This window comes from Salmo trutta, chromosome 26 (genome assembly GCF_901001165.1).
Source record: "Salmo trutta chromosome 26, fSalTru1.1, whole genome shotgun sequence".
Taxonomy (NCBI): domain Eukaryota; kingdom Metazoa; phylum Chordata; class Actinopteri; order Salmoniformes; family Salmonidae; genus Salmo; species Salmo trutta.
The window spans coordinates 45,131,674-45,158,941 of NC_042982.1; the positions used below are offsets into that span (position 1 = coordinate 45,131,674).

Consider the following 27,268-nt stretch of genomic DNA (forward strand, 5'->3'; position numbering starts at 1 on the left):
TCTTTGTTAGGAAGAAATAGTCTTCACAGTTCGCAACGAGCCAGGCGGCCCAAACTGCTGCATATACCCTGACTCTGTTGCAAGAGAAGTGACACATTTTCCCTAGTTAAAATAAATTCATGTTAGCAGGCAATATTAACTAAATATGCAGGTTTAAAAATATATACTTGTGTATTGATTTTAAGAAAGGCATTGATGTTTATGGTTAGGTACAAGTTGGAGCAACGTGTACCTAAGCGATTATATGCAATGCAGGACAGGCTAGATAAACTAGTAATATCGTCAACCATGTGTAGTTAACTAGTGATTATGATTGATTGATTTGTTTTTTATAAGATAAGTTTAATGCTAGCTAGCAACTTACCTTGGCTTCTTACTGCATTTGCATAACAGGCAGGCTCCTCGTGGAGTGCAATGTAAAGCAGGTGGTTAGAGCGTTGGACTATTTAACTGTAAGGTTGCAAGATTGAATCCCCGAGCTGACAAGGTCGTTCTGCCCCTGAACAAGCCAGTTAACCCACTGTTCCCCGGTTGGGCCGTCATTGAAAATAAGAATGTGTTCTTAACTGACTTGCCTAGTTAAATAAAGGTGTAAAAAAAAACAAAAAAAAAAAAAAAAACGCCAAATCGGCGTCCAAAAATACCGATTTCCGATTGTTATGAAAACTTGAAATCGGCCCCAATTAATCGGCCATTCCGATTAATCGGTCGACCTCTAGTCCAAGGCCGGAGCCTTCCTCGGCGCCGGTGCCCAGTCCGGGTGCAGTGTTCAACTCAGCTCCATGGCCGGACCCGTGGTCTGGTCTGGGACAAAGTCCCGCACCGGAGCCGCCACCGACGCTAGATGCCCACCCGGACCCTCCCCTATAGAGTTAGGTTTTGCGGCCGGAGTCTGCACCTTTGGGGGGGGGGGGGTACTGTCATGCCCTGACCATAGAGAGCCTCTTATTCTCTATGTTGGTAAGGTCAGGGTGTGACTAGGTTGGGTAATCTAGGTTTTTTTATTTCTATGTTAGCCTGGTATGGTTCCCAATCAGAGGCAGCTGTTTATTGTTGTCTCTGATTGGGGATCATATTTAGGCAGCCATTTCCCCACTGTGTTTTGTGGGATCTTGTTTTGTTTTTGTGTAGTTGCCTGTGAGCACTCCAGAACGTCACATTTCGTTTGTTCTTTATTGTTTTTTGTGCGGTTCACTTCAAATAAAGTGTCGAACCGATTTCACGCTGCGCTTTGGTCTGAATGTTCTTACGTGACAATTACAAGAAGGTGCTATAAGGAGTTAAAGTGTTCAGGCTTCTTTTTGTATTTTCTAAGAGATAAATACCCCCCAAATGTTGCTGTAAAGTGCAGAAATGTATCTTAGTGTCTGTGTGGTTAACAATGGGTTCTATAACTGTCTCTCTGTGTATTCCAGAGCTCTGGCTGCCTCTGTGTGGTTAACAATGGGTTCTATAACTGTCTCTCTGTGTATTCCAGAGCTCTGGCTGCCTCTGTGTGGTTAACAATGGGTTCTAACTGTCTCTCTGTGTATTCCAGAGCTCTGGCTGCCTCTGTGTGGTTAACAATGGGTTCTATAACTGTCTCTCTGTGTATTCCAGAGCTCTGGCTGCCTCTGCTCCCATATGGCAGTTCCCTGACATGGTCCCATGTGGAGACTTCTATAAGATAGTCACCCAGGACTTCGCCAGGAGTGGACTGAACTGTGACGTTAACATCAGGAGGTCCTGGAAGGCCATCGACAACATCACGGCAACTGGTAGGACGAATTAGCCTGTCTGAATGACAACATCACAGCAACTGGTAGGATGAATTAGCCTGTCTTTGAATGACAACATCACAGCAACTGGTAGGATGAATTAGCCTGTCTGAATGACAACATCACAGCAACTGGTAGGACGAATTAGCCTGTCTGAATGACAACATCACAGCAACTGGTAGGATGAATTAGCCTGTCTGAATGACAACATCACAGCAACTGGTAGGATGAATTAGCCTGTCTGAATGACAACATCACAGCAACTGGTAGGATGAATTAGCCTGTCTTTGAATGACAACATCACAGCAACTGGTAGGATGAATTAGCCTGTCTGAATGACAACATCACAGCAACTGGTAGGATGAATTAGCCTGTCTGAATGACAACATCACAGCAACTGGTAGGATGAATTAGCCTGTCTTTGAATGACAACATCACAGCAACTGGTAGGATGAATTAGCCTGTCTTTGAATGACAACATCACAGCAACTGGTAGGATGAATTAGCCTGTCTGAATGACAACATCACAGCAACTGGTAGGATGAATTAGCCTGTCTTTCAATTTTAAATTTAACCTTTATTTAACTAGGCAGGCAAGTCAGTTAAGAACAAACTCTTATTTTCAATGACGGCCTACCGAGGAACAGTGGGTTGTTGTTCAGGGGCAGAACGACAGATTTGTCCCTTGTCAGCTCAGGGATTTGATCTTGCAACCTTTTAGTTAGTCTAGTCCAACGCTCTAACCACTAGGCTACGCTGCCGCCCCATGACAACATCACAGCAAGTGGTAGGATGAATTATTCTGTGTGATTGACAACATCATAGCAATTGGTAGGATGAAAGCCTTTTTTCAAAGCTAGTTTAAAGCATAGTTAACTCATGAGGACTATTTTCCTCATCTCTGTACAGATGATGGTCTCCAGTGGTTGTCCGGTGAGTTTAGCTTATGTTCCCCGCTCAAGAAGACGGACTTGGATGGTTTTAAGGCCTGGCTCCAAGAGACCTGGGTGAATCTGGCCATGGTTGACTATCCTTACGAAGCTAACTTCCTCCAACCTCTCCCACGCTGGCCAATACAGGTACATATATATCACATTTTGTATATCTTTCATAATAATGTGGCAGGGCTGACTCCTTTTTGTGGAAGGGCTGAAATGCAGTGGAAATGTTTTTTTGGGGGATTCAGTTCATTTGCATGGCAAAGAGGGACTTTGCAATTAATTGCAATTCATCTGATCACTCTTCATAATATTCTGGAGTATATGCAAATTACCATCATACAAACTGAGGCAGCAGACTTTGTGAAAATTAATATTTGTGTAATTTTCAAAACTTTTGTCCACGACTGTACATAGGGAACATGGTGCCATTTGGGACTTGTATGTTTCCTGTGGGGAGGTGGCTTTTCTCTTCAGAACAGCAGCTACAACTTTTCAACTGCACAGACAGACAGACAGACAGACAGACAGACAGACAGACAGACAGACAGACAGACAGACAGACAGACAGACAGAATTTATTTTCCGTTTTGTACTTTAACCATTTTTACATCGTTACAACACTGTATATAGACATAATATGACATTTGTAATGTCTTTATTCTTTTGGAACTTCTGTGAGTGTAATGTTTACTGTTCATTTTTATTGTTTATTTTGACTTTTGTATATTATCTACCTCACTTGCTTTGGCAATGTTAACATATGTTTCCCATGCCAATAAAGCACCTTGAATTGAATTGAGAGAGAGATAGAGGGAGACAGAGATACCGAAAGAGAGAGGAGAGAGAGGAGAGAGAGGGATAGAGAGAGGGATAGAGTGGACATTTTACACAGTAGGCCTCAGAAGTGCATCTGTAGCGTTTTCTGCTCCACTAAACCCTGTTTGTCTGACATGGCAACAGTACTATGTAACTTGATGATATCAGCTGTATACTTTTTAACTCTTAAAGCTGCAATATGTCACTTTTTGGGCGAGCCGTCCAAATTCACATAGAAATGTGAGTTATAGATCTGTCATTGTCATTTGAAAGCAAGTTTAAGAAGCGGAAGATACGTTCTATGTGCGCTATTTCTATGCTTCCCGTTCTTAAGTTTTGTTTTTGCCTCTTTTACTTTCAGGTTTTGTACACCAGCTTTAAAACAGCTGGATATATAATATTTTTGATTATGGAAAATATATTAATTATTTGAAATTATGTTCCGGCCCCCTGACCATCCACTCAAGAAAAAATGTAGACTGTTATAGAAGGTCCCTGGACTATAGATGCTATTATAGAAGGCTGAAGGACTCAGTATTATAGATGCTGTTATAGAAGGCTGAAGGACTCAGTATTGTAGAGACTGTTATAGAAGGCTGAATGACTCAGTGATCCCTGTACTATAGATGCTGTTATAGAAGGCTGAATGACTCAGTATTATAGAGACTGTTATAGAAGGCTGAAGGACTCAGTATTGTAGAGACTGTTATAGAAGGCTGAATGACTCAGTGATCCCTGTACTATAGATGCTGTTATAGAAGGCTGAATGACTCAGTGATCCCTGTACTATAGATGCTGTTATAGAAGGCTGAAGGACTCAGTATTATAGAGACTGTTATAGAAGGCTGAAGGACTCAGTATTGTAGAGACTGTTATAGAAGGCTGAAGGACTCAGTGATACCTGTATTATAGAGACTGTTATAGAAGGCTGAAGGACTCAGTGATACCTGTATTATAGAGACTGTTATAGGAGGCTGAAGGACTCAGTGATACCTGTATTATAGAGACTGTTATAGAAGGCTGAAGGACTCAGTGATACCTGTATTATAGAGACTGTTATAGAAGGCTGAAGGACTCAGTGATACCTGTATTATAGAGACTGTTATAGAAGGCTGAAGGACTCAGTATTATAGAGACTGTTATAGAAGGTTGAAGGACTCAGTGATACCTGTATTATAGAGACTATTGTAGAAGGCTGAATGACTCAGTGATACCTGTATTATAGAGACTGTTATAGAAGGCTGAAGGACTCAGTGATCCCTGTATTATAGAGACTGTTATAGAAGGCTGAAGGACTCAGTGATACCTGTATTATAGAGATTTATAGAAGGTTGAAGGACTCAGTGATCCCTGTATTATAGATGATATTATAGGAGGCTGAAGGACTCAGTGATACCTGGACTGTAGAGACTGTTATAGAAGGCTGAAGGACTCAGTGATACCTGTATTATAGAGATTTATAGAAGGTTGAAGGACTCAGTGATCCCTGTATTATAGATGATATTATAGAAGGCTGAAGGACTCAGTGATACCTGGGTCAGGGTTCCATAGCCGCAGGCAGAACAGTTGAAACTGGAGCAGCAGCACGGCCAGGTGGACTGGGGACAGCAAGGAGTCATCATGCCAGGTAGTCCTGAGGCATGGTCCTAGGGCTCAGGTCCTCCGAGAGAGAGAAAGAAAGAAAGAGAGAAAGATCGAAAGAGAGCATACTTAAATTCACACAGGACACCGGATAAGACAGGAGAAATACTCCAGATATAACAGACTGACCCTAGCCCCCTGACACATAAACTACTGCAGCATAAATACTGGAGGCTGAGACACTATGGCCCCATCCGATGATACACCCGGACAGGGCCAAACAGGCAGGATATAACCCCACCCACTTTGCCAAAGCACAGCCACCACACCACTAGAGAGATATCTTCAACCACCAACTTACCATCCTGAGACAAGGCCGAGTATAGCCCACAAAGATCACCGCCATGGCACAACCCAAGGGGGGGCGCCAACCCAGACAGGAAGACCACGTCAGTGACTCAACCCACTCAAGTGACGCACCCCTCCTAGGGACGGCATGGAAGAACACCAGTAAGCCAGTGACTCAGCCCCTGTAATAGGGTTAGAGGCAGAGAATCCCAGTGGAAAGAGGGGGAACCGGCTAGGCAGAGACAGCAAGGGCGGTTCGTTATAGAAGGCTGAAGGAATGTGACCCATCATTCTTTGTACCAGCTCCCCTGACACGTCACGTCACCAACCAAGGCACACCATTGACCCTAAACCCTAAACCCTAAACCCTGATAGTGCTTGCTCACCCTCCTGGGGTGCTCCAATCATCCTATAAGTTGTATGAGCTGTTCATACTTCTATTACTGTTTTTAATAGTATAAATATATCACTTTCAGTGCAACTTAAAAAAACATTTTTAATAAAACATTTGCTGTCCTCATCGATATATATATATATATATATATAAATCCTAAATCCCCTAGTGGTGCAGCAGGTTAGCAGACACGGAGAAGCTAAATGGACATTTGAAGTCGTTGTGGCTCAGTGACTGTAATGTATGCCTGCCCTATGGGTGGTTTAAGCGGTTTAGCCAGTGAGCTTTTTTAATGACAAAGCTAATGTGATTATGTGAGTGACTGTGGGAAGGGAGTATTGAGGGCTTAAAGGGGGGGAAATCTGTTGGCAAAGATGAATGTAGGAGACTAATCCTATCTGAAAAGTAGAGAGGAGATGCTTTAGACCAATTGCTGGAGTTTTTTTTTTTTTTTTTTTTCATGGTATAAATCTGCGGTTCAGACATGCCTGTTGCTCTACCCCTCCTTCTCATATATCCATCGACATCCTCCCCCTTCCTCCTCAACCTCCTCCTCCTCCTCCTCCTCCTCCCTAGCCCGCCTGTAGACAAAAGCTTCAGTAACAGCCTCCATTCTGCCAGAACTCCAGTCCAACGTCCTAACAAGCAGCCACAGTCTCTCCAGCAGCCTTACAAAGACTGACAGAACAAAAAACAGCAAGCGACAGAACAGGACAGGCAGCAAACTCTGCTGCTACCATGACAACTACCAATACAGTAACTATGTCTGAAAGCAAACCCCACGAACGATGAAGGAAAAATAAAAAAATCCCATTTTAAATGTATCTCAACTGCAGTAATCGTCACTATAGATGAAACAGTCACTTTCATAAAGTTGAGAAGTTGTCCTGGTAGGGTGAGATTGGGGCGGAGGAGGGGGGAAACCATAGCTAGGTCGTTAAATCCTTTAACATCCTCATGCATGGCTAAATGAAATATGTCTTCTCTCTTTGCAAAGCGCTGAGCTATACATTCAAGTTAAGCCTTTAGTTCCATTCCACTCAATTTCATATGTAAATTAGACACTACATTTTTTTTTAAAGTGAAATCAACCGGTGAACAGCTCTGAGCAGAGAGAGAGAGAGAGAGAGAGAGAGAGAGAGAGAGAGAGAGAGAGAGAGAGAGAGAGAGAGAGAGAGAGAGAGAGAGAGAGAGAGAGAGAGAGAGAGAGAGAGAGAGAGAGAGAGAGAGAGAGAGAGAGAGAGAGAGAGAGAGAGAGATTTGTAACGTTGGTTGAACCTTTTGGATTTGGACTGAAATAGAACTGAGGTGTTTGTTTTGTAAAGAAAGTGCTTTAAAAGGTTACCTAAAAAAAAAAAAAAAATCTTACTTATTACCTAGTTTTACTATTTAATTAGCGGGTAAAGTATTTTCACTCTGCCGTTGTTAGACATGTATTAATTCATTAGTAATTGTTCCATCTTTGTGCCTCATGTGACGGACACTGACCAAAAATATCCTGTATTTAGTATACTGAGACAATAATTGTCATTTCAATAATTGTCATTTCTGCCTACTTTTTTTTAATGTATTTTTTATTTCTCTACATCTTTTCTTGTTTTGTTCCCAGGTGGTGTGCAAGCACCTTGGTTTTGACCCCAGCGTTGTGTCAGACTACCAGTTGTTAGGGGGTATCTCCGAAGCTGCTAGAGTCTACTACAACTACACAGGAAACTGTCCCTGTCTCAACACCTCCTCTACGGCTACAGGGAACCTGGGCTTCATCGGCTGGTACTACCAGGTAACACAAACTCACAGGCTGTTTCTAAAATGGCACCCTATTCCCTATATAGAGCTCTGTTCAAAGGTCATGCTCTAATTAGGGAATAGGGCTCTGGTCAAAGGTCATGCACTAATTAGGGAATAGGGCTCTGGTCAAAGGTAGTGCGCTAATTAGGGAATAGGGCTCTGGTCAAAGGTCATGCTCTAATTAGGGAATAGGGCTCTGGTCAAAGGTAATGCTGTGTATATTTAATGTGTATTTAATAATCAGAGTCACAGCGGTGTATTTAATCAGAGTCACAGCGGTGTATTTAATCAGAGTCACGGCGGTGTATTTAATCAGGGTCACGGCGGTGTATTTAATCAGGGTCACGGCGGTGTATTTAATCAGGGTCACGGCGGTGTATTTAATCAGGGTCACGGCGGTGTATTTAATCAGAGTCACGGCGGTGTATTTAATCAGAGTCACGGCGGTGTATTTAATCAGAGTCACGGCGGTGTATTTAATCAGAGTCACAGCGGTGTATTTAATCAGAGTCACAGCGGTGTATTTAATCAGAGTCACAGCGGTGTATTTAATCAGAGTCACAGCGGTGTATTTAATCAGAGTCACAGCGGTGTATTTAATCAGAATCACAGCGGTGTATTTAATCAGAGTCACAGCGGTGTATTTAATCATCAGAGTCACGGCGGTGTATTTAATCAGAGTCACGGCGGTGTATTTAATCATCAGAGTCACAGCGATGTATTTAATCACGGTCACAGCGGTGTATTTAATCAGAGTCACAGCGGTGTATTTAATCAGGGTCACAGCGGTGTATTTAATCAGGGTCACAGCGGTGTATTTAATCAGAGTTACAGCGGTGTATTTAATCAGAGTCACAGCGGTGTATTTAATCAGAGTCACAGCGGTGTATTTAATCAGAGTTACAGCGGTGTATTTAATCAGGGTCACAGCGGTGTATTTAATCAGAGTCACGGCGGTGTATTTAATCATCAGAGTCACGGCGGTGTATTTAATCAGGGTCACGGCGGTGTATTTAATCAGGGTCACAGCGGTGTATTTAATCAGAGTCACGGCGGTGTATTTAATCAGAGTCACGGCGGTGTATTTAATCAGAGTCACAGCGGTGTATTTAATCAGAGTCACAGCGGTGTATTTAATCAGGGTCACAGCGGTGTATTTAATCATCAGAGTCACGGCGGTGTATTTAATCAGGGTTACGGCGGTGTATTTAATCAGAGTCACAGCGGTGTATTTAATCAGAGTCACGGCGGTGTATTTAATCAGAGTCACGGCTGTGTATTTAATCAGAGTCACAGCGGTGTATTTAATCAGAGTCACAGCGGTGTATTTAATCATCAGAGTCACGGCGGTGTATTTAATCAGAGTCACGGCGGTGTATTTAATCATCAGAGTCACGGCGGTGTATTTAATCAGGGTCACAGCGGTGTCTTTAATCAGAGTCACGGCGGTGTATTTAATCACCAGAGTCACAGCGGTGTATTTAATCATCAGAGTCACAGCGGTGTATTTATTCATCAGAGTCACAGCGGTGTATTTAATCATCAGAGTCACGGCGGTGTATTTAATCAGAGTCACGGCGGTGTATTTAATCAGAGTCACGGCGGTGTATTTAATCAGAGTCACAGCGGTGTATTTAATCAGAGTCACAGCGGTGTATTTAATCAGAGTCACGGCGGTGTATTTAATCAGAGTCACAGCGGTGTATTTAATCAGAGTCACAGCGGTGTATTTAATCAGAGTCACAGCGGTGTATTTAATCAGAGTCACAGCGGTGTATTTAATCATCAGAGTCACGGCGGTGTATTTAATCATAGTCACGGCGGTGTATTTAATCATCAGAGTCACGGCGGTGTATTTAATCAGGGTCACGGCGGTGTATTTAATCAGAGTCACGGCGGTGTATTTAATCACCAGAGTCACAGCGGTGTATTTAATCATCAGAGTCACAGCGGTGTATTTAATCATCAGAGTCACAGCGGTGTATTTAATCATCAGAGTCACAGCGGTGTATTTAATCAGAGTCACAGCGGTGTATTTAATCAGGGTTACAGCGGTGTGTTTAATCAGAGTCACAGTGGTGTATTTAATCAGGGTCACAGCGGTGTTTTTAATCAGAGTCACAGCGGTGTATTTAATCAGAGTCACAGCGGTGTATTTAATCATCAGAGTCACGGCGGTGTATTTAATCAGAGTCACAGCGGTGTATTTAATCAGAGTCACAGCGGTGTATTTAATCAGGGTCACAGCGGTGTGTTTAATCAGAGTTACAGCGGTGTATTTAATCAGGTTCACAGCGGTGTATTTAATCAGAGTCACGGCGGTGTATTTAATCATCAGAGTCACGGCGGTGTATTTAATCAGGGTCACAGCGGTGTATTTAATCAGGGTCACAGCGGTGTATTTAATCAGGGTCACGGCGGTGTATTTAATCAGAGTCACGGCGGTGTATTTAATCAGAGTCACGGCGGTGTATTTAATCAGAGTCACGGCGGTGTATTTAATCAGAGTCACGGCGGTGTATTTAATCAGAGTCACAGCGGTGTATTTAATCAGAGTCACAGCGGTGTATTTAATCAGAGTCACAGCGGTGTATTTAATCAGGGTCACAGCGGTGTATTTAATCATCAGAGTCACGGCGGTGTATTTAATCAGGGTCACGGCGGTGTATTTAATCAGAGTCACGGCGGTGTATTTAATCAGAGTCACGGCGGTGTATTTAATCAGAGTCACGGCGGTGTATTTAATCAGAGTCACAGCGGTGTATTTAATCAGAGTCACAGCGGTGTATTTAATCAGAATCACAGCGGTGTATTTAATCAGAGTCACAGCGGTGTATTTAATCATCAGAGTCACAGCGATGTATTTAATCACAGTCACAGCGGTGTATTTAATCAGAGTCACAGCGGTGTATTTAATCAGGGTCACAGCGGTGTATTTAATCAGAGTTACAGCGGTGTATTTAATCAGAGTCACAGCGGTGTATTTAATCAGGGTCACAGCGGTGTATTTAATCAGGGTCACAGCGGTGTATTTAATCAGGGTCACAGCGGTGTATTTAATCAGAGTCACGGCGGTGTATTTAATCATCAGAGTCACGGCGGTGTATTTAATCAGGGTCACAGTGGTGTATTTAATCAGGGTCACGGCGGTGTATTTAATCAGAGTCACGGCGGTGTATTTAATCAGGGTCACGGCGGTGTATTTAATCAGGGTCACGGCGGTGTATTTAATCAGGGTCACGGCGGTGTATTTAATCAGGGTCACGGCGGTGTATTTAATCAGAGTCACGGCGGTGTATTTAATCAGAGTCACGGCGGTGTATTTAATCAGAGTCACAGCGGTGTATTTAATCAGAATCACAGCGGTGTATTTAATCAGAGTCACAGCGGTGTATTTAATCATCAGAGTCACGGCGGTGTATTTAATCAGAGTCACGGCGGTGTATTTAATCATCAGAGTCACAGCGATGTATTTAATCACGGTCACAGCGGTGTATTTAATCAGAGTCACAGCGGTGTATTTAATCAGGGTCACAGCGGTGTATTTAATCAGAATCACAGCGGTGTATTTAATCAGAGTCACAGCGGTGTATTTAATCAGAGTCACAGCGGTGTATTTAATCAGAATCACAGCGGTGTATTTAATCAGAGTCACAGCGGTGTATTTAATCATCAGAGTCACGGCGGTGTATTTAATCAGAGTCACGGCGGTGTATTTAATCATCAGAGTCACAGCGATGTATTTAATCACGGTCACAGCGGTGTATTTAATCAGAGTCACAGCGGTGTATTTAATCAGGGTCACAGCGGTGTATTTAATCAGGGTCACAGCGGTGTATTTAATCAGAGTTACAGCGGTGTATTTAATCAGAGTCACAGCGGTGTATTTAATCAGGGTCACAGCGGTGTATTTAATCAGAGTCACAGCGGTGTATTTAATCAGGGTCACAGCGGTGTATTTAATCAGGGTCACAGCGGTGTATTTAATCAGAGTTACAGCGGTGTATTTAATCAGAGTCACAGCGGTGTATTTAATCAGGGTCACAGCGGTGTATTTAATCAGGGTCACGGCGGTGTATTTAATCAGGGTCACAGCGGTGTATTTAATCATCAGAGTCACGGCGGTGTATTTAATCAGGGTTACGGCGGTGTATTTAATCAGAGTCACAGCGGTGTATTTAATCAGAGTCACGGCGGTGTATTTAATCAGAGTCACAGCGGTGTATTTAATCAGAGTCACAGCGGTGTATTTAATCATCAGAGTCACGGCGGTGTATTTAATCAGAGTCACGGCGGTGTATTTAATCATCAGAGTCACGGCGGTGTATTTAATCAGGGTCACAGCGGTGTCTTTAATCAGAGTCACGGCGGTGTATTTAATCAGAGTCACAGCGGTGTATTTAATCAGGGTCACAGCGGTGTATTTAATCATCAGAGTCACGGCGGTGTATTTAATCAGAGTCACGGCGGTGTATTTAATCAGAGTCACAGCGGTGTATTTAATCAGAGTCACAGCGGTGTATTTAATCAGAGTCACGGCGGTGTATTTAATCACCAGAGTCACAGCGGTGTATTTAATCATCAGAGTCACAGCGGTGTATTTAATCATCAGAGTCACAGCGGTGTATTTAATCATCAGAGTCACAGCGGTGTATTTAATCAGAGTCACAGCGGTGTATTTAATCAGGGTTACAGCGGTGTGTTTAATCAGAGTCACAGTGGTGTATTTAATCAGGGTCACAGCGGTGTTTTTAATCAGAGTCACAGCGGTGAATTTAATCAGAGTCAAAGCGGTGTATTTAATCAGGGTCACGGCGGCGTATTTAATCAGAGTCACGGCGGTGTATTTAATCAGAGTCACAGCGGTGTATTTAATCAGAGTCACGGCGGTGTATTTAATCAGAGTCAAAGCGGTGTATTTAATCAGAGTCACAGCGGTGTATTTAATCAGAGTCACAGCGGTGTATTTAATCAGAGTTACAGCGGTGTATTTCATCAGCCCATGTGCTAACACGAGCAGCAGGAGCTTCCTTCTTTTGCAGGAGTGAAGTGACAAACTGTCCAAACTCAGAATAAAATATACTTCCCAAAAATAAGATGGTCGTTGTGGTGGAACGTTGATTTTGATTGATTATTTTCTGCATTTATCAGAGTCCCATCAGGCAGTGTCCATGGAAACAGGATCAGGTAGCCTGATTTCAGATGTGTCCATGGAAACAGGATCAGGTAGCCTGATTTCAGATGTGTCCATGGAAACAGGATCAGGTAGCCTGATTTCAGATGTGTCCATGTAAACAGGATCAGGTAGCCTGATTTCAGATGTGTCCATGTAAACAGGATCAGGTAGCCTGATTTCAGATGTGTCCATGTAAACAGGATCAGGTAGCCTGATTTCAGATGTGTCCATGTAAACAGGATCAGGTAGCCTGATTTCAGATGTGTCCATGGAAACAGGATCAGGTAGCCTGATTTCAGATGTGTCCATGGAAACAGGATCAGGTAGCCTGATCTCAGATGTGTCCATGGAAACAGGATTATTAGGGAAGTCGTTCTTCTTGCAAAGCATGTAAACGTTTAAACCAAACTATTATATTAATCTGACTATCCACAATAATCTCATTATTGTGTGTATGTAACCGTACAATATATTTTTTGGCTTAGTTGTGGTCAATTTACAGTGTTCAAAATTATTATATTTATGTCCCCCCGTCCCCCGACTATCTGCTCCAACCAAACTCGTCCCGAGGCTGAATGTAGTTCCCTAACCCTGGAATAGAGAATATTAGTTATCTACCCCTGGAATAGAGAATATTAGTTCCCTACCCCTGGAATAGAGAATAGCCTCTGGAATAGAGAATAGTAGTTCCCTAACCCTGGAATAGAGAATAGCCTCTGGAATAGAGAATAGTAGTTCCCTAACCCTGGAATAGAGAATAGTAGTTCCCTACCCCTGGAATAGAGAATAGTAGTTCCCTACCCCTGGAATAGAGAATAGTAGGTTCCTACCACTGGAATAGAGAATAGTAGTTCCCTACCTCTGGAATAGAGAATAGCCTCTGGAATAGAGAATAGTAGTTCCCTACCCGTGGAATAGAGAATAGTAGTTCCCTACATCTGGAATAGAGAATAGTAGTTCCCTACCCCTGGAATAGAGAATAGCCTCTGGAATAGAGAATAGTAGTTCCCTACATCTGGAATAGAGAATAGTAGTTCCCTACCTCTGGAATAGAGAATAGTAGTTCCCTACATCTGGAATAGAGAATAGTAGTTCCCTACCTCTGGAATAGAGAATAGTAGTTCCCTACCCCTGGAATAGAGAATAGTAGTTCCCTACATCTGGAATAGAGAATAGTAGTTCCCTACCCCTGGAATAGAGAATAGCCTCTGGAATAGAGAATAGTAGTTCCCTACATCTGGAATAGAGAATAGTAGTTCCCTACCTCTGGAATAGAGAATAGTAGTTCCCTACCCCTGGAATAGAGAATAGTAGTTCCCTACATCTGGAATAGAGAATAGTAGTTCCCTACCCCTGGAATAGAGAATCGTAGTTCCCTACCCCTGGAATAGAGAATAGTAGTTCCCTACCTCTGGAATAGAGAATAGCCTCTGGAATAGAGAATAGTAGTTCCCTACATCTGGAATAGAGAATAGTAGTTCCCTACCCCTGGAATAGAGAATAGTAGTTCCCTACATCTGGAATAGAGAATAGCCTCTGGAATAGAGAATAGTAGTTCCCTACCTCTGGAATAGAGAATAGTAGTTCCCTACCTCTGGAATAGAGAATAGTAGTTCCCTACCTCTGGAATAGAGAATAGTAGTTCCCTACATCTGGAATAGAGAATAGTAGTTCCCTACCCCTGGAATAGAGAATAGTAGTTCCCTACCTCTGGAATAGAGAATAGTAGTTCCCTACCCCTGGAATAGAGAATAGTAGTTCCCTACATCTGGAATAGAGAATAGTAGTTCCCTACCCCTGGAATAGAGAATAGTAGTTCCCTACCTCTGGAATAGAGAATAGCCTCTGGAATAGAGAATAGTAGTTCCCTACCTCTGGAATAGAGAATAGTAGTTCCCTACCTCTGGAATAGAGAATAGTAGTTCCCTACCTCTGGAATAGAGAATATTAGTTCCCTACCCCTGGAATAGAGAATAGCCTCTGGAATAGAGAATAGTAGTTCCCTACCTCTGGAATAGAGAATAGTAGTTCCCTACCTCTGGAATAGAGAATAGTAGTACCCTACCCCTGGAATAGAGAATAGTAGTTCCATTTCAGATGCATATTTCTCTTCAGGGTCTTCCAGATCAAGGAATGTATTTGTGAGGACCCTCTAGTCTGGTCCTCTATATGGACCCAGTTAGTCTGGTCCTCTATATGGACCCTATTAGTCTGGGCCTCTATATGGACTCTCTAGTCTGGTCCTCTTTATTTGTGGGGACCCTGTTAGCCTCTACAGTAAAATGTTTCGATGTCTGAAGAGCAGTAGGTCGTCTTGGTTTCAGTCCTTAAGTACTCCTTTCCCCCTCTCCCTCCCCCAGGCGTGTACAGAGATGGTGATGCCACTCTGCACTGACGGGATACAGGACATGTTTGAGCCCCAGGACTGGAACTTCCAGGCCTTCTCAGATGAGTGTCACTCCCTGTTCGGGGTGCGTCCACGGGCTGACTGGGCAGACACCGTCTACGGAGGACTGGACATCGCTTCTCACAGTAACATCATCTTCAGGTAAACTAACAGCTGCTGATTTTACTGAGTGAGGAACAGAAGATTTACCTTTGACCATGTAACTAGAGATTGCGACTGGAATTGTTCCCGGACACGTCAATCTAACTTGGACCATGCCTAAGTACAGCCCTCGCCATGTGTTATTTACGATAATTAACAGGTTCTCATGTCTTAATGCTTAAATAATACACTGTTACCCAATAGAGGTTCAGCCATCTTAAATAATACACTGTTACCCCGAGGTTCAGCCATCTTAAATAATACACTGTTACCCAATAGAGCTTCAGCCATCTTAAATAATACACTGTTACCCAATAGAGGTTCAGCCATCTTAAATAATACCACTGTTACCCCGAGCTTCAGCCATCTTAAATAATACACTGTTACCCAATAGAGCTTCAGCCATCTTAAATAATACACTGTTACCCAATAGAGCTTCAGCCATCTTAAATAATACACTGTTACCCAATAGAGCTTCAGCCATCTTAAATAATACCACTGTTACCCAGAGCTTCAGCCATCTTAAATAATACCACTGTTACCCAATAGAGGTTCAGCCATCTTAAATAATACCACTGTTACCCAGAGCTTCAGCCATCTTAAATAATACCACTGTTACCCAATAGAGGTTCAGCCATCTTAAATAATACACTGTTACCCCGAGGTTCAGCCATCTTAAATAATACCACTGTTACCCAATAGAGCTTCAGCCATCTTAAATAATACCACTGTTACCCAATAGAGCTTCAGCCATCTTAAATAATACCACTGTTACCCAATAGAGGTTCAGCCATCTTAAATAATACCACTGTTACCCAATAGAGCTTCAGCCATCTTAAATAATACACTGTTACCCAATAGAGCTTCAGCCATCTTAAATAATACACTGTTACCCAATAGAGCTTCAGCCATCTTAAATAATACACTGCTGTTCTCTGGATCCAGGATGCTGATTGGACAAGCAGCATTCCAAGCCGTGCTGTTTTGGCCGTTACAGGCACACTATGCCTGCAGACAGTTTCCATCTGAAAATGATCACTGCGCCTCCATAAGAATATCATGGTCATAGATGTGATAAAGGAGTCAGTGGAACGCGACGTTCCATTGACCCAGACGTTCCGTTGACCAGACGTTCCGAGACGTTCCGTTGACCCAGACGTTCCGTTGACCCAGACGTTCCATTGACCCAGACGTTCCATTGACCAGATTGGCTCACATTCAACAAATCTGATCTAACAAAGTGGATATTCGTCAAATGCTACATGATTTGCGTATTGTAACAGGCCCACAATATGGTTACTTAAGTCCGATTTGGATATACAGTTGAAGTCGGAAGTTTACATACACTTAGGTTGGAGTCATTAAAACTTGTTTTTCAACCACTCCACAAATTTCTTGTTAACAAACTATAGTTTTGGCAAGTCGGTTAGGACATCTACTTTGTGCATGACACAAGTCATTTTTCCAACAATTGTTTACAGGCAGATTATTTCACTTATAATTCACTGTATCACAATTCCAGTGGGTCAGAAGTTTACATACACTAAGTTGACTGTGCCTTTAATTAAACAGCTTGGAATATTCCAGAAAATGATGTCATGGCTTTAGAAGCTTCTGATAGGCTAATTGACATCATTTGAGTCAATTGGAGGTGTACCTGTGGATGTATTTCAAGACCTACCTTCAAACTCAGTGCCTCTTTGCTTGACATCATAGGAAAATCAAAAGAAATCAGCCACGATATCAGAAAAAATTAATTGTAGACCTCCACAAGTCTGGTTCATCCTTGGGAGCAATTTCCAAATGCCTGAAAGTACCACGTTCATCTGTACAAACAATAGTATGCAAGTATAAACACGATGGGACCAAACAGCCGTCATACCGCTCAGGAAGGAGATGCGTTCTGTCTCCTGGAGATGAACATACTTTGGTGCGAAAAGTGCAAATCAATCTCAGAACAACAGCAAAGAACCTTGTAAAGATGCTGGAGGAAACAGGTACAAAAGTATCTATATCCACAGTGAAACGAGTCCTATATCGACATAACCTGAAAGGCCCGTCAGCAAGGAAGAAGCCACTGCTCCAAAACCGCCATAAAAAAGCCAGACTACGGTTTGCAACTGCACATGGGGACAAAAATCGCCCTTTTTGGAGAAATGTCCTCTGGTCTGATGAAACAAAAATAGAACTGTTTGGCCGTAATGACCATCGCTATGTTTGGAGGAAAAAGGGGGAGGCTTGCAAGCCGACGAACACCATCCCTACCGTGAAGCACGGGGGTGGCAGCATCATGTTGTGGGGGTGCTTTGCTGCAGGAGGGACTGGTGCACTTCACAAAATAGATGGCATCATGAGAGGGGACAATTATGTGGATATATTGAAGCAACATCTCAAGACATCAGTCAGGAAGTTAAAGCTTGGTCGCAAATGGGTCTTCAAAATGAACAATGACCCCAAGCATACTTCCTAAGTTGTAGCAAAATGGCTTAAGGACAACAAAGTCATGGTATTGGAGTGGCCATCACAAAGCCCTGACCTCAATCCCATAGAAAATTTGTGGACAGAACTGAAAAAGTGTGTGCGAGCAAGGAGGCCGACAAACCTGACTCAGTTACACCAGCTATGTCATAAGGAATGGACCAAAATTCACCCAACTTATTGTGGGAAGCTTGTGGAAGGCTACACGAAACGTTTGACCCAAGTTAAACAATTTAAAGGCAATGCTACCAAATACTAATTGAGTGTATGTAAACTTCTGACCCACTGGGAATGTGATGAAAGAAATAAAAGCTGAAATAAATCATTCTCTCTACTATTATTCTGACATTTCACATTCTTAAAATAAAGTGGTGATCCTAACTGATCTAAGACAGGGAATTTTTACTAGGATTAAATGTCAGGAATTGTGAAACTGAGTTTAAATGTATTTGGCTAAGGTGTATGTAAACTTCCGACTTCAACTGTATTTGCTGCATAACATCCCTTTTCATGTTTCGAATCAAATCAAACTTTATTAGTCACATGCACCGAATACAACAGGTGTAGAGCTTACAGTGAAATGTTTACTTACGAGCCCCTAACCAACAATGCAGTTTAAAAACAAATACGGATAAGAATAAGAGATGAAAGTAATAAGTAATTAAAGAGCAGCAGTATAATAACAATAGCGATACTATATACAGTAGAAGTGGCTGCTAAATGCTATCTCCCATTCGTGTAAGCTGGTTAGCATAGCTAGCATACAGAAATCAGTGGTGGTAGTCAAAGTCGTTTTTTTAACTGTAATGCAGTTGATTGGTGACGATGACATAAATGTGTTGGGGTTGACATCCATACAAACATTATACTCTGATTTTTACCTCAACATAATGTGAAATATACATATACACAATATTCTAATTATAGGCTAATTTGGCTGGGGGGATTCGGTATCATTCCTCCACAGTACCTCCCCCCCATGCGTTTCCATGGCAATTCCATTGTTTTGGTTGAGTTTGATTTACCGCATCTACAGTATGTTGCTGTCTGTGGTTTTTACTATCTCTTGTATTTATCTCAACTCACACATTATTTCCCCAGGCTTCCAGTCTATCATTTAGTCTGGTACAGCGGGGGTTAATATAAGCCTATCATTTAGTCTGGTACAGCGGGAGTTAATTTAAGCCTATCATTTAGTCTGGTACAGCGGGAGTTAATTTAAGCCTATCATTTAGTCTGGTACAGCGGGAGTTAATTTAAGCCTATCATTTAGTCTGGTACAGCGGGAGTTAATTTAAGCCTATCATTTAGTCTGGTACAGCGGGAGTTAATTTAAGCCTATCATTTAGTCTGGTACAGCGGGAGTTAATTTAAGCCTCGCATTTAGTCTGGTACAGCGGGAGTTAATTTAAGCCTCGCATTTAGTCTGGTACAGCGGGGGTTAATATAAGCCTCGCTGTCTGCCTGTCTGACCTCGGAAACAATGTTTAACTTTTGAATTTCGATATCCGTGCCATACATAGAATGAAAGGTTCCCCAGACACGACAACTTTTTCCGAGCCAGTCGAAATCACACATCATCGTCATTATCGCGGACATATCCAAGTAAATGCAATAGAAAAAAAAGGCTCAAAGAAAGGAAAATGCACTAGTGTCCTGTAATTCCAGGTTCAATGTTTGACGTGACTGAGTTAGCTGAGCTAGCTGAGTTAGCTGAGTTAGCTGAACTAGCTGAGTTAGCTGAGTTAGCTGAACTAGCTGAGTTAGCTGAGTTAGCTGAACTAGCTGAGTTAGCTGAGTTAGCTGAACTAGCTGAGTTAGCTGAGCTAGCTGAGTTAGCTGAGCTAGCTAGCAGGTGACTAGAACCTTATCCAGCCTGAATAGCGACCATTTTGTTTAGAACGGACGACCAGGCCTTTTGCATAGCAACTATTTTAACATAATGAACGACTGGCTGGCGTCTGTAGCAACATGACCAAAATAACTAACAACCAGTGTTTTGTCCGGACTATATCTTCTGGTGGAAGAATTACATTGTATGAATTTACTTATCAAAATAACTTTTAAATTAAAATATGTAATTTATTGTTATTTTAATATGTTGGCAACAGTTTTAGGCACACGTCGGGCCGAACGTTTAAGGCTATCACGTCGGGCCGAAGAACGGCATTTTCCTGTGACTGTATTCATGATACAGCACTGCCTCTTACCTGTGACTGTATTCATGATACAGCACTGCCTCTTACCTGTGACTGTATTCATGATACAGCACTGCCTCTTACCTGTGACTGTATTCACGATACAGCACTGCCTCTTACCTGTGACTGTATTCACGATACAGCACTGCCTCTTACCTGTGACTGTATTAATGATACAGCACTGCCTCTTATCTGTGACTGTATTCACGATGCATCACTGCCTCTTACCTGTGACTGTATTCACGATACAGCACTGCCTCTTACCTGTGACTGTATTCATGATACAGCACTGCCTCTTACCTGTGACTGTATTAATGATACAGCACTGCCTCTTACCTGTGACTGTATTCATGATACAGCACTGCCTCTTACCTGTGACTGTATTCATGATACAGCACTGCCTCTTACCTGTGACTGTATTAATGATACAGCACTGCCTCTTACCTGTGACTGTATTCATGATACAGCACTGCCTCTTACCTGTGACTGTATTAATGATACAGCACTGCCTCTTACCTGTGACTGTATTCATGATACAGCACTGCCTCTTACCTGTGACTGTATTAATGATGCAGCACTGCCTCTTACCTGTGACTGTATTCATGATACAGCACTGCCTCTTACCTGTGACTGTATTAATGATACAGCACTGCCTCTTATCTGTGACTGTATTCATGATACAGCACTGCCTCTTACCTGTGACTGTATTAATGATGCAGCACTGCCTCTTACCTGTGACTGTATTAATGATACAGCACTGCCTCTTATCTGTGACTGTATTCATGATACAGCACTGCCTCTTACCTGTGACTGTATTAATGATGCAGCACTGCCTCTTACCTGTGACTGTATTAATGATACAGCACTGCCTCTTACCTGTGACTGTATTCATGATACAGCACTGCCTCTTACCTGTGACTGTATTAATGATACAGCACTGCCTCTTATCTGTGACTGTATTCATGATACAGCACTGCCTCTTACCTGTGACTGTATTAATGATGCAGCACTGCCTCTTACCTGTGACTGTATTAATGATACAGCACTGCCTCTTATCTGTGACTGTATTAATGATACAGCACTGCCTCTTACCTGTGACTGTATTAATGATACAGCACTGCCTCTTACCTGTGACTGTATTAATGATACAGCACTGCCTCTTATCTGTGACTGTATTCATGATGCAGCACTGCCTCTTACCTGTGACTGTATTAATGATACAGCACTGCCTCTTACCTGTGACTGTATTCATGATGCAGCACTGCCTCTTACCTGTGACTGTATTAATGATACAGCACTGCCTCTTATCTGTGACTGTATTCATGATGCAGCACTGCCTCTTACCTGTGACTGTATTAATGATACAGCTCTGCCTCTTGTGCCTTATTGCTTAAATAGAGGTTAAGCCATTTGATGTTATTCCATGTTAACTTTCTCTGCTTCACCGTTTGATCCCCCTTCCTTAAAAAAGGGTCATATAAATAAATGTGATTGATTGATCCCTCTCCTCTAAACTCTTACAGTAACGGAGGACTGGACCCGTGGTCAAGTGGCGGGGTGACCCGAAACATCTCGGACTCGGTGGTTGCCATAGTGATACCTGACGGAGCTCACCACCTGGACCTACGCTACAACAACGAGTATGACCCTCACACCGTTCTCTCAGCCCGCGTCCTGGAGGTGAAATACTTCAAACTGTGGATCACACAGGCCAGGAAACTACAAATACCAGGTTAAATCACTCTGAACTACAACTGCCAGGCAAAATCACTCTGAACTACAACTACCAGGCTAAATCACTCTGAACTACAACTAAATCACTCTGAACTACAACTACCAGGCTAAATCACTCTGAATTGCAACTACCAAGCGAAATCACTCTGAACTACAACTCTCATGCTAAGTCACTCTGAACTACAACTCCCAGGTTAAATCACTCTGAACTACAACTCTCATGCTAAGTCACTTTGAACTACAACTATCAAGCTAAATCACTCTGGATTACAACTCCGAGGTTAAATCACTCTGAACTATAATTGCTAAATCAAACAGAACTAAAACTGCCAGACTAAATCACTCTGAACTTAAACACCCAGGGTCGGCCTGAAATTTCACCCTATTCCCTATATAGTGCACTACTTTTATCCAGGACCCCTAGGACTCTGGTCAGAAGTAGGGCACTAGATGTAGCCCCAGCCTCTCAAACTACCTGAAGCTAAAATACCATAGCATATAACATGTGGCTTTGTTGCAATGCCCTCTCTAGCATACTACTAAAAAGGGAGCAATGAATTGAACGTGTATTCTAAGTGATATGCTAGTGTGGACGTTGAAACTAAGTCAATGTTTGCATCCCAAAAGTTACCCTATTCCCTATATAGTGCACTACTTTTGACCAGAGGCCCCTATGGACCCTCTTTTTAAAAGGAGTTCACTATGTAGGGAATAGGATGCCATATAATACTCTACCACCAGAATGTACTGATGTATTTTCAGTGGAATATTGTTTTCAGATGTGATGAGTTTAAGGAAGAACTACTTGCACCAATAATCAGGTTTAGTTAAGTAGCTATTTCAATGTTGGTGTATTGATTTCAATGATTGGTTACAGTGTTTTCTGTTTCGTGACAAAGTCTTTTCTTTTTCTTTTTTACGAGTGTCAGAAAGGGCTAGAATATCAAATTTAAAAACGAAATAAATATTTTCTTTAATTTGAAAATTAAAGACATTTTCACATAACACCAGATTCAGTTACAGTATTTATGAATTGTGTTTAATTGAAGTTTGATAGCTTACACAAACTGTATATCAGAACAACAATTGTGTTTATTGGATAATTAGTACAGAAAATATTTATTTAACAACTCTCGTTAAGTGTTTACAATTCTTTGTAATTGACAATTTCTGTTAAACTAGAATTAGCATTAGTCAGTGATTCTAAAGGGTTTTTTCAAACAATTGATAACATTCACTTGTAGTTTACAGTTTTTATACTACGGCATGAGTTGTATTTGGTCCAGGAATTGACCCATATTTAACAACAACGGCAGCAGAAGGGCTGGACCCAGCAGTGTCTCTCCATGTAGTGTTACCATGATTCATTGACTTTAATGGCTATGGCTGTTAAGCAATATCCCTTTAATGTCTTACTGCTATTGCCATGTGTTGTGCCCAGATTAAAAGCAATTTTACTTTGATGCTGTTTCTGTCTATCTTGGCAACTCTAAACTCACAAACGGAATACTTGCTAAATAAATCATGTGTATTCTACATTGAACATTCGAAAGATATGGATATTTGATGGACGAGTCATTGGCGTAACAATTATTCATATGTAGACATGCTGAAACATCAGAGGGCTACTTCTATAATCTGTATATTCATCCTGTCACACTGAGCGTTCCCCATCACGCTGAGCGTTCCCCGTCACACTGAGCGTTCCCCGTCACACTGAGCGTTCCCCGTCGTTCCCCGTCACGCTGAGCGTTCCCCGTCGTTCCCCGTCACGCTGAGCGTTCCCCGTCGTTCCCCGTCACACTGAGTGTTCCCCGTCACTCTGAGCGTTCTCCATCACACTGAGCGTTCCCCGTCACACTGAGCGTTCCCCGTCACGCTGAGCGTTCCCCGCCACGCTGAGCGTTCCCCGTCGTTCCCCGTCACACTGAGCGTTCCCCGTCGTTCCCCGTCACACTGAGCGTTCCCCGTCACGCTGAGCGTTCCCCGTCACGCTGAGCGTTCACCGTCATACTGAGCGTGCCCCATCACACTGAGCATTCCCCGTCACACTTAGCGTTCCCCGTCGTTCCCCGTCACACTGAGCGTTCCCCGTCACACTGAGCGTTCCCCGTCACACTGAGCGTTCCCCGTCGTTCCCCGTCACACTGAGTGTTCCCCGTCACACTGAGCGTTCCCCATCACACTGAGCGTTCCCCGTCACACTGAGCGTTCCCCGTCACGCTGAGCGTTCCCCGTCACGCTGAGCGTTCCCCGTCGTTCCCCGTCACACTGAGCGTACCCCGTCGTTCCCCGTCACACTGAGCGTTCCCCGTCACGCTGAGCGTTCCCCGTCACACTGAGCGTTCCCCATCACACTGAGCATTCCCCGTCACACTGAGCGTTCCCCGTCGTTCCCCGTCGTTCCCCGTCACACTGAGCGTTCCCCGTCACACTGAGCGTTCCCCGTCGTTCCCCGTCACACTGAGCGTTCCCCGTCACACTGAGCGTTCCCCGTCACGCTGAGCGTTCCCCGTCACGCTGAGCGTTCCCCGTCACTCTGAGCGTTCCCCTTCACGCTGAGCGTTCCCCGTCACGCTGAGCGTTCCCCGTCGTTCCCCGTCACGCTGAGCGTTCCCAGTCGTTCCCCGTCACGCTGAGCGTTCCCCGTCGTTCCCCGTCACACTGAGTGTTCCCCGTCACTCTGAGCGTTCCCCATCACACTGAGCGTTCCCCGTCACACTGAGCGTTCCCCGTCACGCTGAGCGTTCCCCGTCACGCTGAGCGTTCCCCGTCGTTCCCCGTCACACTGAGCGTTCCCCGTCGTTCCCCGTCACACTGAGCGTTCCCCGTCACGCTGAGCGTTCCCCATCACACTGAGCATTCCCCGTCACACTGAGCGTTCCCCGTCGTTCCCCGTCGTTCCCCGTCACACTGAGCGTTCCCCGTCACACTGAGCGTTCCCCGTCGTTCCCCGTCACACTGAGCGTTCCCCGTCACACTGAGCGTTCCCCGTCACGCTGAGCGTTCCCCGTCACGCTGAGCGTTCCCCGTCACTCTGAGCGTTCCCCTTCACGCTGAGCGTTCCCAGTCACACTGAGCGTTCCCCGTCGTTCCCCGTCACGCTGAGCGTTCCCAGTCGTTCCCCGTCACGCTGAGCGTTCCCCGTCGTTCCCCGTCACACTGAGTGTTCCCCGTCACTCTGAGCGTTCCCCATCACACTGAGCGTTCCCCGTCACGCTGAGCGTTCCCCGTCGTTCCCCGTCACTCTGAGCGTTCCCCATCACTCTGAGCGTTCCCCGTCACACTGAGCGTTCCCCGTCACGCTGAGCGTTCCCCGTCACGCTGAGCGTTCCCCGTCGTTCCCCGTCACACTGAGCGTTCCCCGTCACGCTGAGCGTTCCCCGTCACGCTGAGCGTTCACCGTCACACTGAGCGTTTCCCATCACACTGAGCATTCCCCGTCACACTGAGCGTTCCCCGTCGTTCCCCGTCACGCTGAGCGTTCCCCGTCACACTGAGCGTTCCCCGTCGTTCCCCGTCACGCTGAGCGTTCCCCGTCACACTGAGCGTTCCCCGTCACGCTGAGCGTTCCCCGTCACACTGAGCGTTCCCCGTCACACTGAGCGTTCCCCGTCACCCTGAGCGTTCCCCGTCACGCTGAGCGTTCCCCGTCGTTCCCCGTCACACTGAGCGTTCCCCGTCACACTGAGCGTTCCCCGTCGTTCCCCGTCACACTGAGCGTTCCCCGTCGTTCCCCGTCACGCTGAGCGTTCCCCGTCGTTCCCCGTCACACTGAGTGTTCCCCGTCACTCTGAGCGTTCCCCGTCACACTGAGCGTTCCCCGTCACACTGAGCGTTCCCCGTCACGCTGAGCGTTCCCCGTCGTTCCCCGTCACTCTGAGCGTTCCCCATCACTCTGAGCGTTCCCCGTCACACTGAGCGTTCCCCGTCACGCTGAGCGTTCCCCGTCACGCTGAGCGTTCCCCGTCGTTCCCCGTCACACTGAGCGTTCCCCGTCACGCTGAGCGTTCCCAGTCACACTGAGCGTTTCCCATCACACTTAGCATTCCCCGTCACACTGAGCGTTCCCCGTCGTTCCCCGTCACACTGAGCGTTCCCCGTCACGCTGAGCGTTCCCCGTCACACTGAGCGTTCCCCGTCACACTGAGCGTTCCCCGTCGTTCCCCGTCACACTGAGCGTTCCCCGTCGTTCCCCGTCACGCTGAGCGTTCCCCGTCACACTGAGCGTTCCCCGTCACGCTGAGCGTTCCCCGTCACACTGAGCGTTCCCCGTCACACTGAGCGTTCCCCGTCACCCTGAGCGTTCCCCGTCACGCTGAGCGTTCCCCGTCGTTCCCCGTCACACTGAGCGTTCCCCGTCACACTGAGCGTTCCCCGTCGTTCCCCGTCACACTGAGCGTTCCCCGTCGTTCCCCGTCACACTGAGCGTTCCCCGTCACGCTGAGCGTTCCCCGTCACTCTGAGCGTTCCCCGTCACACTGAGCGTTCCCCATCACACTGAGCGTTGCCCGTCACGCTGAGCGTTCCGCGTCACACTGAGCGTTCCCCGTTGTTCCCCGTCACACTGAGCGTTCCCCGTCACTCTGAGCGTTCCCCGTCACGCTGAGCGTTCCCCGTCACGCTGAGCGTTCCCCGTCGTTCCCCGTCACACTGAGCGTTCCCCGTCGTTTCCCGTCACGCTGAGCGTTCCCCGTCACACTGAGCGTTCCCCGTCGTTCCCCGTCACACTGAGCGTTCCCCGTCGTTCCCCGTCACCTGAGCGTCACGCTGAGCGGTTCCCCGTCACACTGAGCGTTCCCCGTCGTTCCCCGTCACACTGAGCGTTCCCCGTCGTTCCCCGTCACACTGAGCGTTTCCCGTCGTTCCCCGTCACACTGAGCGTTCCCCGTCATGCTGAGCGTTCCCCGTCACGCTGAGCGTTCCCCGTCACACTGAGCGTTCCCCGTCACACTGAGCGTTCACCATCACACTGAGCGTTCCCCGTCACACTGAGCGTTCCCCGTCACACTGAGCGTTCCCCGTCGTTCCCCGTCACACTGAGCGTTCCCCGTCGTTCCCCGTCACGCTGAGCGTTCCCCGTCACACTGAGCGTTCACCATCACACTGAGCGTTCCCCGTCACACTGAGCGTTCCCCGTCACACTGAGCGTTCCCCGTCGTTCCCCGTCACACTGAGCGTTCCCCGTCGTTCCCCGTCACACTGAGCGTTCCCCGTCACGCTGAGCGTTCCCCATCACACTGAGCATTCCCAGTCACACTGAGCGTTCCCCGTCAAGCTGAGCGTTCCCCGTCACGCTGAGCGTTCCCATCACACTGAGCGTTCCCCGTCGTTCCCCGTCACACTGAGCGTTCCCCGTCACCCTGAGCATTCCCCGTCACACTGAGCGTTCCCCGTCGTTCCCCGTCACACTGAGCGTTCCCCGTCACACTGAGCGTTCCCCGTCACACTGAGCGTTCCCCGTCACGCTGAGCGTTCCCAGTCACGCTGAGCGTTCCCCGTCACGCTG

General features: G+C 45.2%; 1 protein-coding gene across 1 annotated transcript in view; it reads left to right on the forward strand.

The window, feature by feature from the left end:
• The window catches only part of prcp (prolylcarboxypeptidase (angiotensinase C)), a 39,954-nt gene extending 16,652 nt beyond the window's left edge, over positions 1-23,302 (forward strand). Inside the window, exons 5-9 of the mRNA XM_029716065.1 lie at positions 1,600-1,757; positions 2,667-2,836; positions 7,447-7,617; positions 15,162-15,349; positions 21,549-23,302. Coding sequence (XP_029571925.1) covers positions 1,600-1,757; positions 2,667-2,836; positions 7,447-7,617; positions 15,162-15,349; positions 21,549-21,762 — 901 coding nt within the window. The 3' untranslated portion in view covers positions 21,763-23,302. The remainder of the gene's footprint in view (positions 1-1,599; positions 1,758-2,666; positions 2,837-7,446; positions 7,618-15,161; positions 15,350-21,548) is intronic.
• Positions 23,303-27,268: the final 3,966 nt, after the last annotated feature.